The following is a 13,444-nucleotide window of genomic DNA, read 5'->3' as shown; positions in this document are numbered from 1 at the left end:
TATTTTCTTTTTATTTTTCTATCAAAAAAAATATGCATACGGCTCACCAACTTCACTTGCCTCTATGGGAGACTCACTCCGGGCGGGTTCGGATCACTTACAATACACGGATCTACGAAGGAAGGGGTTGGTGGGTTAGGAACGTTTTCAATAGGATTCTTTTCCCTTATTTGTTCGATGGGCAAGAGGTTCGACTAGACGCGAAGTATGAAAAAGTATTCACTAAAAAAGGAAACGTACTTATTATTCTTATTGCTAATGAGCTCCCTGCTTGCTTTGCTAAAGACGGACCCTGGCAAGAAAGAATTATGCCTCTCAGATTTTACTCACAAATTGGGCTGGAGTACGGTAGGGGCAGAGGGAATTTCCGGTGGAGCGGTGAAATGCGTAGAGATCGGAAAGAACACCAACGGCGAAAGCACTTTGCTGGGCCGACACTGACACTACAAAGATTTTGGATTTTCTCATAATGAACAAATTATATCCGGTCTTGTTTCTACTTTTCCAGTTATTTTAGATACAAAAGCCTTGATTAGTGATTTTGGGTCGTTACATAACTAGAATAGAAATTACAAAATAAATAAAATACATACTTGAAAATGCTCTTGAAAAACACTAAAATGGAAGAGAGAATGTGTAACGCCCTAATCAAATGAGTGATTTAACACTTGAGGTTCCGATAACCATGCTGGGGCTTATAGCCCTAATCAAATGAGTGATTTAACACTTGAGGTTCCGATAACCATGATGGGGCGTATAGCCCTAATCAAATGAGTGACTGAGGAGTGAATCACTAGCACGGGTTCCTTACCCTTAGCCATGTGATGATGCAGTCATCACTTGGGCCTTCTGACCCTGGCTCAGATGAGTGACTAATGAATTAGTCACTAATGTAAACCAAATGAGTGACCATGGAGTCACTAATATGGGTTCCGCACCCTTAGCCATGTGGCGATCCAATCACCTGGGCCTTCTGGCCCTGGATCTGAGTGACTAGCCATTAAAACTCTGGTTCTTGCTCTGTTTTTCTTATTGAGTTTCAGTTGGGATTGTGGTTTGAAAGTTGAGAATTCAATGGGGTTTTTGGCAAAGTTTGGTTAGGTTATGATTCCTAAGACATGTGGAGTAGATGTTTGGGTTCATTTGGGGGTTTGGACGGAGTTTGGGAGCATGTTTTTCAAGTTGGAAATGGAGAATGTATTTAATATTGTGGAAGATAGATAGCTTTGTGTATTTAGTATTGTGGTAGTTGTTATATGTATAGATAGATAGATAATATTTGATAAAATGTAGGTGTTGCAGTTGGTTCCGGAGCCGATTATCACCAGTTTTGTTGGTGAAGAGTAACCGTAAGGCTCTCTACAACCATCTCACCCAAGCAACATCATCTTCGTCTAGAGTTGTGAGGGAGGAGACCTCTAGATTTTTCTCCACCGGAATCGTCCGGAGAATTTTGCATGACTTCCGATCTCCCCCTAAGGTTCTTCTAACTCTATCTTTAGAACTAAAAGATTATGTTTTGCTAAATATTGTTATATGGAAACTTAGAACCAACTTCAAAAACTTTGAACTGAATTGATTAGCTTCAACTTCATTAAATACCATTTTGAGACACCCAAAATGATAACTTTCTCGTTTTTATATTTTTGTAATCCATAAAGCATTCTCATAGTAGTCACAGATTTGATTGTGGAGTTCTGCAAAGTGCCATTGCAGTGGTAGATATTTTAATAATCATAGCATGGGATATCAGAAAACATTTTTTTCCATGTTTTGAGCTATGATATAAATATATATTTTTTGTTTTTAGGACTGAAATGGCTGGTTCCATGTCTGCTGTCTTCATTTCTATTTCGTATTCTAGATTTTTTGTTCTTTGTTTCAAATCAGTGCTCTTACATTAAAGTTTATATGCAGATATTTTTATCTTTTAGTTGAACATCATTACTTCTTGCAGCATCAGCTAGCAGTAACCCAAGACTGAAGTTTAAAAATTTCAACTTGGAAAAATTCATTGGTTTCATAAATGCCATTTCAAGCTCATTCCCTGCTTTAAAATTTATTTCTTGGAAGTATTAGATATATATGTTTTTGGGTATCTAAGTACTTGGCTACATATGCATCTATTATATTCTAAATTGCTAATTTGATAGCGGGAAGTAACCACAAAAAAAGTAAAGTCGAACCTTTGAGGGTCTCACTTGTACTATCATGAAAGAAGATATTTTTGCATATTTTTTCTTTTGATATTATGTGTTTCTTATGGCGACCCTGTATTCCATGACAATTAAATGTGATGAAAGTCCTTGTTCTAATTCAGTTTCACTTGGGGATCGGACACAATTCATGTGTCATGTTCATGTATTTTAAATGTAATACATGTGTAACAAGTTTATAATGCAATTTAGGGTCAGTATGTGCCATCTTTGAGAAATGTTTCCACCGTGCAATCTCTTAATTCAAAAAGTTATGAAGGACTGGAGCTACTTGTAAACGGAGGACCTCGTGCTCAGAAAATGGTTGGGATATGACTCTTTGGCTCGCTGCTTGGGTGTTTAGTATGGTCGTACTTGGAGGTGTTACACGACTAACAAGATCTGGTCTTTCGATGACTGATTGGAAGTTCAGTGGTGGGCTCCCTCCTCTATCTGATGAGGAATGGTTACAGGAATTCGAGAAGTACAAGCAGTCCCCTGAATATAAGCGGTCAGTGAAAGAAAAGAACAGTACATGTATTTGTAGCATTGCTAATGGTTTGTGATGCTTAGCTTTCTAGTTTTTAACGGTTTTGAGGTGAACTCTTTGGAGTTTGGACAAGGATTATTTTATGGCATTTGCTATAATATTATTAATATTTTTTTTAATTTATGGATGATGGTTTTTGCAGGGTTAATCGAGGAATGAGCATTGATGATTTCAAATTTATATACTGGATGGAATATGCTCATCGTATGTGGGGAAGAGCTCTTGGTATCATGTTTGCTTTGCCATTTTCATATTTTCTTCGTAAGGCATATATTACCCTACGACTTGGACTGAAACTCTCTACTCTTTTCGCCCTTGGTGCTGGGCAGGGGCTGATTGGATGGTGGATGGTTAAAAGTGGTTTAGAGGTAGGACACCTTATATTTAGTGTATTTGCAAATTTGAATCGAAAAATGTTGTGGTTTGCGCGCCTTTTTAAATGATCTCTCTTTTTTCAAATATGCACAGCCTAGAGTAAGCCCGTATCGGCTTGCAGCTCATCTCACTTCGGCATTTGTTATATACAGCGACCTTCTTTGGACAGGTCTCTCAGTGGTAATGCCCGAACCACCTGCAGAATCAATGTCCTAGGTTAAGGGGGCTGCAAAAGTAAAGAGACTTGCTCTTCTTGTCAGCTTACTCATCGGCATTACTGCTGTCTCAGGAGCATTTGTTGCAGGAAATGATGCTGTATGTAACTTCAACTGTTATTGTATTGCTCAGTTTTTAACAAATTAATTAGTAGGTGGTATGGTTTTTTGTTTTGTTTTTTTTGCTAGTAGCATATTGTGATAATGATTTTGTGAATTTCCAGGGACATGCCTACAATACTTTTCCAAAGATGGGTGAAACATGGATACCTGAGGATGTTCTAGAAATGAAGCCACTTATTCGCAACTTCTTTGAGAATACTTCGTTGGTGCAGGTAATTTTCCTGTGGTGTTTCTTTACTGTGTATTATTGAGAGAATTCCTTAGCATGATTTAGGATCAGTCTGTCATTGAATTTTGATTCATAGAGGTATTCACGAGATCTCAAATTCAGAAAAATATATTTTAATCCATTGAACTACGAGCTCAATGGCTCAAACTCCGCACGACCAGTAGTTTCCTGAAATCCGTGTGAACCTATAATCATCAATGTGATCATAGAATATTCCTTTAACCGCATTTACAGCTTGACCATCGTATCCTGGAAACAGCCACTTTAGTTTCAATCGCCTCGTTATGGTGGTTAACGAGGAAGGTGGATCTTCATCCTGCAGTTCGATATTTGATTGGAAGCACTGTTGGCATGGCTGGTCTTCAGGTACATACGTTCCGATAACTCAATTTCTATGAATGTTCTTCTGACTATAAAGATCGAAACTTGGTTCCTCCCCTTGTAATCATTGCAGGTTACCTTGGGGATATCTACCCTTTTGTCATACGTGCCAGTTTCCCTGGGCAGTGCTCATCAAGCTGGGGCTTTGACACTAATGTCACTGATGATCCTTCTCATTCACACTCTGAGGAAGCCATCGCCCTTTCTTCTTAAATCTCTGCCTAAAGTTGCCAAGACAATCTCTGCACAAATTTATTCTTCTTCTTCTTCTTCTTGTTTAGCTAATGTGATTTATTCAATTCCTCATTGTGGAACTTGAAACGTTATAAATTGATGAAATAATACAAGGACAATTTTCCTTCCTGGATGGTGCTTCATGTTACAAGGGCCTTTGTGGTTAAAGAAACTTACCACATTTTCGTTCATGGGGATCAGCTAGAAAAAGTTTGATGGAAGAAGACGTATGAGAGAACATTGATTGATCAGATAAGATATTTGTACATTGGAATGAGGTTGTGAGAGAGTGGTGATAAAGAATAGCACGAGACTAGATAAAGTATTACAATATATTTTAATACTATCTCTTTCTTCAGTAGTCAATAATGCATGTTATATTGTTTAAATTTGTGTTGTAATAAATGATCTAATTGTTATATTGTAATAAGTTTTACAATAATGATATATGTACATAAAATGTGCACCAAAATGAGAAGTGCATACAGAAGCAGAACATATAGTTTGTATCATTGGCAGAGACTGCTTGAAGATTTTCTTCAATTTAATTAGATTGAAGAAAAGTTGAGATGAAAATTGTTGACGACCCACTACACAAATATTTGATTAAGAAATTTACTGCTAAAATACTAAAACTTTCATTTACTCACATTTAAATACTAAACTATTTGTGTGCCGATTCATCATCTGATAGGACTATGTATGTGATCATGTTTAGTTTCTATAATCATAACTGACCAACCAAACTATAAAAAAAAAACAGGAAATATACATATTTTAAAAAAAATTAGTAACAAATGGTACATTCTGCACTATTTTGGTCAATAAATTTTCTATAATATACAAATTAATCTTTTTTTATATACTAATTTAGTAACACATTGAAATATAGTAATTTTAGTACCATCTAATAAGAGAAATTCCTATCAAATACCCTATATTTCTAAAATCAGTAACAAGTTTATAATGCAATTCAAGGTCAGTATGTGCCATGCATCTTTGAGAAATGTTTCCACCGTGCAGTCTCTTAATGCTTAGAAGATGGTTGGGATATGGTTCTTTGGCTTTGGTGCTTGGGTGTCTGGTATGTTCGTACTTGCACGTGTTAGAGCACTCACAATGGATGTTCTCCTCTATATTACAAAATATATCACCAAAACATATTTTATTATAATTTATCTCAAACTTTTACATTATAACATACATCAGCTTCTTTATTTTTTCTCTACATCATTTAAATATTATCTTATTTTAAAATATTTTATTCATTTTAAAAAATAAAATAATTAAATATAATAGTATCACAATCATATATATATATATACAAAAGTATAAAAAAAATAATAAAATATTTATAGCTTGATGAATAGTGTTTCACTACATATAGAGAAATACTATTTATTTAGGTAAAAAAAAAATATATAAGTTTACACCATTTATTGGAAGACTATTTAACCATTTTTCTCTATATTATAAATAATAAAATATTTTACCTTCTCCATTGAAAGTACTCTTACACGACTACAATATTTGGTATTTCGATGACTGAAACATTCCAAAAGTAGTCCACAATTTTAGGTTGTGCATATTCTAGCTTTTCATAATTATGTTGACTATCCTTAGAATCTTTATCAACTATTTGTATCATCTCTAGTTCCATTGCTACTTTTTTTTATGGTTGGTTGATTCCTTCCACTCAAATGTAAACATCTATGTGCAAGGTCAACAACAATTAAAGATCTCTTCTTTTGGTTCATTTTTGATAACTTGATCATCAAGAATGTCAGAGAGACTAATTTTTTCCTCCATTGTCATTGTGTAATATGTCGCCAAACATCTTCCTTCTTTTAACCCTTGTTGTAGATATTGCTTTTTGTCCAATCAAGGGCTGTACAAGAACTACTCCATATTGATTTTTCTTTTAATAAATAAATTATATATTTAGACGAAAAAATATATTAAGAATAAAGAGATGTTGTGTTTCGTACCAAAAGAGATCGAGTATCGATGAGGAGATTGAAAGGTCATATATTTGTGTGAATATGCATGTTCACCATCATTCTCACCTACTTGCAAGGATAGTATTTATGGAGATAATATTTATTAGATAGTGGGCAATAAAAATTCGTATAAAAAGAACTAATTGGAAAAATAAAAAGGCCAAAACCATACAAAAACACGAATACTACTATATTATATTACATAGTAAAAGTACCAAGCATTGAATGCTTATACAATCAGATGAAACCAAAGTTAACAATATTAACCAATAAAGTAAACCACAATATATAATTGATCTCTAAATTCGAGATAGAAAAAAGTAAGTGAAGAGTTCTACGTACAAAAAGGATATTACTATTTGTTCACCCTTACAACAATGGTAATTCTTGATGCAACGAGAAGCTAGTAGCAGCACTATCAAAAGCTAACCCTGTTGACGACGTGGAATTATTCCAAGAGTAGTCTCCAATTTCAGGTTGTGCATATGCTAGATCTTCATAATTATGTTGAATACCATTGGAATCTTTATTATCAATGCCTTGAATCCTCTCTAGCTCCTTTGCTACTTCTTTCATGGTAGGTCGATTCCTTCCATTCAAATGTAAGCATCTCTTTGCAAGATCAGCAACAATTAATATCTCTTCTTTTGGCGCATCTTTGAGAACTTGACCATCAAGAATGTCGAACAAACTACTGCTCTTTTCCTCCATCGTCATCATGAAATATGATGCCAAACTTCTTCCTTCCTCCTCTGACCTTGTTGCAGATACCGCTTTTTGTCCGGTCAAGAGCTCGACAATAACCACTCCAAAACTATAAACATCACTCTTATCTGTGAATTGGCTAGACTGAAAGTATTCTGGATCTAGATAGCCAAATGTGCCATAAACTAAAGTGGTCAGGTGAGTTTGCTCTAAGGAGATAGTTCTTGATGTACCAAAGTCTGCAACTTTTGCTCTGAATTTTTCATCAAGGAGTATGTTCGTAGACTTGACATCTCGATGATAAATTGGAAAAGAAGCTGCCGAGTGTAAGTATGAAAGAGCTCCTGCAACTTCAGTTGCAATTCGTAATCTTATGTTCCATGTGAAAGGAAACTCTGCATTTTTTTCATGAATATACTCAGAAAGTGTTCCGTTTGGGATGAATTCATAAACTAGAAGTGGAACATCTGTCTCGAGACAACATCCCAATAGCCTGACAACATTTCTATGATTGATTTGTGTAAGAATGACAACTTCATTGATGAATTCAGAGAGTTTGGCTTCATCAATTATTTTAGACTTCTTTACAGCAACAATCTTTCCATCTTCCAACATTCCTTTGTACACAGTGCCTTGGCCTCCTTGCCCAAGAACTCTGTCTATATTGAAATTATCAGTTGCCTTCTCTAACTCTTTTGACTTGAACAACTTCGTTTGCTCGACATTGTTTTCACTTGAGTGTATCTGTTGTTCCAACAAAAGGCCACCATTTCGTTTGAAAAATGCTTTCTTGCGTTTAATTTCTTTTATTTTCTTTATGAATATGTATAGTCTCCATGTACTAAAAACTAGAACTAATAATCCAAGAGGACTCCCCACACCTGTTTATCATGTATGAATAAATAAGCATAATCATTCATTTATAGAAATATGGAATTTTTTAAAAACTTATTCTTAATTAGTTTGTAATTTTAAATAAGCATAAATTAAACATATTTTTTAATATTATTATTTCTCTTCTTCTAAACTTTAATTTTTTGATATAAGTTTTATAATATATAAATTGAAATTTATCAAACATTTGATTTTTTCTTTCTGTTTTGGTTTCTAGGCTAGATAATGAAATATACTATTATTCATTTGATAAAAATATTGTTCAGAATACAATGCAAAATAATTTTGTGTTTTTCTTAAATTAGAATGCAAACTAGCGGAGATCAATAGAAAGAGTGACGGAATTACTATTATACTAATTTCTGGTATTTTTCTCACTGAAAAAAAAAATTTGAGTCTATGATGCGTACAAACCTCAAACTTTAGGGTAGTTTGGTCACAAAATAGCCTCAATTTATTTTAATCAAAATTTGTGATAGATTTAAAATATATTTATAAATTTTTATCAAAAATATGATTAATTAAAATATATGGATATTAGCAGTAAAAATACATAATTTCTCAACACGGTTACAGTTAAATTCCTAAGTTTTTTTCCTTTGCATCAAAAATACATAGTTAAGATGTAATTATTTCTTTTGGAAATGTGCTATAATTCAAATATTAATAAAAAATTAAAATATAATATAAATGAAGCTCTTTTACTCACAAAAATTGTTGTGAGTAAAAGTATAAGATTTTTTGTAAAAATGAGAGAGTAGGTGGATAGATGAGTTCTAATAGTAGAATAGTTATCCCAGTTACATTATTTTATTGTTTAATTTGTATATCTCTTTTGTATAATAAGTGTGTAGATAAGAAAAATTCTTGGTTTTAACAGTTTTTATTTTGTTAATGTTAACATTAACGAAATATTATTATATTTAATAGAATATTATTATATTTAACGGTAGTTTGTAAACACTTAAATTTAAATAAAATTAAATAAATAATTGAAAAAAATTAAATTAAGATATTTTTGAGATATTTTATAATGATAATTATTTAAAAATAATAAATAATTAAACAAATTAAAATAAGATATTTTACAATGATAATTATTTTAAAATAATAAATAATTAAACAAATTAAAATATGATATTTTTGAGATATTTTATAATGATAATTATTTAAAAATAATAAAATCATATGTTTTATAACTTAAATAAAATTTAATTAAACTTAAACTCACTTATTAGAACAATATCATATTAAACATATAATATAATCTATTGTGAATTAGAAACAAATTATTTTTTTTAAAAAATAGCAAGAAAATTAAATTTAAAATCTACGTATAATATTTAATATTACATTAAACATATAATATATAATCTCTTATTGTTACTCCCAAATTTAAAAACTAGAATAAACATAAACTTAAACAAAAATAAATAAATTTATTTAATTAAAATATGATATTTATTTTAAAATTTATAAGACATTAATATAAATTTAATAAAAATAATTAGTAAATTTTATAAATAAAACTAAGCAAACGTGCATAATGTACGTTACTTGTACATAGTATATATATATATATGCATTAGATATAAAGACATACCTATAAAGATGATATAAAGACATACCTATAAAGATGGCCTTGCGTTTATAACTGCAGTGATAGTTCCCAAAAGTGTTGACGCAAGTAGAGCCTTCAGGGCATGGCCATTTGTACTCAATGCATTCATTAATATCTGAGAATTAAATAGCACATAATTTTTTTAGTTAATATAAAATTTATTATTTATTTATTATCATATATATATTATAAAAAATGATTACTGTAACTATAGTAATAAGTCCTAACTAATTGCATTTATGAACAACCTTTATATACAATTTGTGTTATAAAATAAAGGTAGCTAATATACGAGGAACTCATAAATCTTTCTATATAAAAAGTGCAGAAATTTTTTACATTAAAAGTTTGTTTTGTTAATTTTAATATAATATTTTAAATATTTAAAGAAATATATTTTTAAAATTAACTAAAAAATAATATTTATTAATTATATTAATATAAATTCAAACATTATAAAATATATCATTATTATTATTATTATTATAATATTTGATATAAGACTATATATAAAATAATTATATTAATATGCATTTCAATTTAAATTCAAATTCAAATGTAATTAAATACCATTATTATAAGAATATATAATACAAGACTAGATATTTAATAATTATATTAATATAAATTTAAATGTTACAAAATATTATTATGATAATAATTTATAATTCTAATTTTTTACTAATTATATTAATATGAATTCAAATATTATAAAATATTATTATTATAATAATATTTAATACAAAACTAGACATTTAATACTTATAATAATATAAAATTAAATATTATAAAATATCATTATAATAATATATAATACATAATTTTTATTTTTATTAAAAATATTATCATTAATGTTTAAAAATGTTATTATATTATATAATGATCCAATTATAATAACATTAACAAACAAGTAGTAGTAGTTCAGAAGACTCATCATCGGTGCCTCTTTCTTCTTTATTGATCACTCATTTGTCATCTTGTATCACATTTAATAAAAAAAACACATATGTATAGTACTTCAATAGTGGATTAAACTTCAGTTTGAATATATATATATTAATATATATATATATATATAAACAAAAAAATGCTATAAATTGATAAGCAAATATCTAATTAATTAAGATACCATTTTAGCAATAAGTCAAACCAAAAGATATAAGGTTAATTAAACAACAATTTGGTATATTGTGTTTTATCCAAATACACATTTAGTATCCCATGTTATTAATAATATTGTTTATCTAGTACCCTATAATTTAAAATTTTACATATTTGGTACCTCTTAAACAAATTTGATTAATGAAATTTTATCAATACGAACAAACTATCTTCAACTATATGGTTTCAAATTCAAATTTAATTACTTAATTACATATAACTTAGAGTAATTTATTAGTCATATTGATAAAGTTTTATTGATCGCATTTGAGTCCAGGTACCAAATATGTACAATAGTAAATTATAAGATACCGAATGAGTATTACCTAAAATAGTAGATACTAAATCTGTATTTCGATAAAACACAATATACCAAGTCATGACCGAATGAGTATTGCCTAAGTCATGACATCAACCAATATTTATGTTCATAAATTAAATGAAAAGTCATATTTTAGCTAGAAAGAAGTCATTTACATGGATATGTCAGAAGTCATTTATATGGATTAGTCGTAATGCTTTAAAGTATCGGGATAAGAATGAAAAATTTGCAAGTTGAATAGGTATATTTTTGGATTTAAGTAAGTTTTTCGTTCTTGAAATCTTAGATTTGATGAGATAATTAAAATTTATGACTTTTAACAAAATATTGACGAATTTTGTGTTTGCCAACTAAGGACAAATCAAATGATAGTGGTATTCCTGTTTTTTTATGTAGATAATATCTTTCTCATTAGAAACAATGTTAAGAAATTATCAATGGTGAAGAATTAGTTGTGCACTTGCAAGTTATAAATAAAAAATATCATGTTTTCTATTTCTAATAATTTATTATTTAATTATATTTGTTAATAATATTTATAAATAGAAATTGAAACACAATTTTCATACTATAACAAAAATTATCAAATTTAATATTAAAAATCATTATAAAAAATTATAATTTTACATATTTTTATTATATTTAGCAAATAACGTATGTAATTACATCAAATCTAATTAATGACATTTATCATGTTAAAAAATATATGCTCTTTAATTAAGTTTATATAACTTATATATATACAATTATTTCACATTTGATTATCATTTTACATGTTTTGAGATTTTTATTCATAGCTTATTATTGTATTGTCTTATTAATATTAATTTCATGATAATTTCTTTTGTGAAGTTTATGTATATTCATTTACTGTTATGCATCTTAGTTGCTTTCAAAAAAATTGGTGAAAAAATGGGCTTTAATTTTATAATCTCATTTTAATTTCTATTAAAAAATATTTTATCAAGTAAGTCATTAAAATAATATATAATACTATAATCAATTTATATTTTGCATGGGTTGAATTTTCATATAATGACTTTTTATAATAGGTTTGTTCATAAATATCATTTTTTTTTACTTTTTTCGCATCTCTGATTTTTTTTTGTATTTTTATAAAATACTACCTTAGATTTTCAAAAGTACAATTTTTAAAGTTTTTATTTACAATTAGATATCAACCTACTACATACTGACACGTTCAAAACCAACTAAAATCATAAACATACACATAAAATCATATCATAACATATGCTATAAACATATCAGACCCACTACACAAATATTTGATTAAGAAATTTACTGCTAAAATACTTAAACTTTCATTTTTACTGACATTTAAATACCAAACTATTGTGTGCCGATTAAAACAGGAAATATACATATTAATACGGTTCCTATATTTGTAAAAAAATTAGTAACAAATGGTACATTCTGCACTATTTTGGTCAAAAAATTTCCTATAATATAAAAATTAATCTTTTTTTTATATACTAATTTAGTAACACATTGAAATATAATCATTTTAGTTACATCTAATAAGAGAAATTCCTATCAAATACCCTATATTTCTAAAATCAGTAACAAGTTTATAATGCAATTCAAGGTCAATATGTGCCATGCTTCTTTGAGAAATGTTTCCACCGTGCAATCTCTTAATACTTAGAAAATGGTTGGGATATGGTTCTTTGGCTTTACTGCTTGGGTGTCTAGTATGTTCGTACTTGCACGTGTTAGAACACTCACAATGGATGTTCTCCAAAATATATCACCAAAACATACTTTATTATAATTTATCTCAAACTTTTACATTATACCATACATCAGCTTCTCTATTTTTTTCTCTACATCATTTAAATATTATATCTTTAAAAATATTTTATTCATTTAAAAAAATAAAATAATTAAATATAATAGTATCACAATCATATATATATACAAAAGTTTATAAAAAAATAATAAAATATTTATAGCTTGATGAATAGTATTTAACTACATATAGAGAAATACTATTCATTTATGTAAAAAAAAAAAAAAAGTTTACACCATTTAATGGAAGACTATTTAACCATTTTTTTCTATATTATAAAGAATAAAATATTTTACCTTCTCCATTGGGAGTACTCTTTACACGACTACAATATTTGGTCTTTCGATGACTGAAACATTCCAAAAGTAGTCCACAATTTTAATTTGTGCATATTCTAGCTTTTCATAATTATGTTGACTATCCTTAGAATCTTTATCAATTATTTGTATCATCTCTAGTTCCATTGCTACTTTTTTCATGATAGGTCGATTCCTTCCACTCAAATGTAAACATCTTTGTGCAAGGTCAACAACAATTAAGATCTCTTCTTTTGGTTCATTTTTGATAACTTGATCATCAAGAATGTCAAAGAGACTAATTTTTTCCTCCATTGTCATTGTGAAATATGT

The 13,444-nt window shown here is 28.9% G+C and overlaps 1 protein-coding gene and 1 pseudogene across 1 annotated transcript; one reads left to right on the top strand and one right to left on the bottom strand.

The window, feature by feature from the left end:
- Positions 1 to 32: 32 nt before the first annotated feature.
- LOC133786251 (cytochrome c oxidase assembly protein COX15-like) lies at positions 33 to 4,826 on the top strand (annotated as a pseudogene).
- Positions 4,827 to 6,671: 1,845 nt separating this feature from the next.
- LOC133786250 (wall-associated receptor kinase-like 22) lies at positions 6,672 to 13,432 on the bottom strand. Its single transcript, XM_062225449.1, has 3 exons — positions 13,234 to 13,432; positions 9,530 to 9,637; positions 6,672 to 7,888 (listed from the first exon to the last, which is right to left on the bottom strand). The coding sequence occupies exons 1-3, from the start codon at positions 13,430 to 13,432 to the stop codon at positions 6,672 to 6,674; spliced, it is 1,524 nt and encodes a 507-aa protein (XP_062081433.1).
- Positions 13,433 to 13,444: the final 12 nt, after the last annotated feature.

The sequence above is a fragment of the Humulus lupulus genome, chromosome 6 (assembly GCF_963169125.1).
Source record: "Humulus lupulus chromosome 6, drHumLupu1.1, whole genome shotgun sequence".
Classification (NCBI taxonomy): Eukaryota; Viridiplantae; Streptophyta; class Magnoliopsida; order Rosales; family Cannabaceae; genus Humulus; species Humulus lupulus.
Note: the sequence above shows the minus strand (reverse complement) of the source record. Positions and strands in the feature narration are given on the sequence as shown.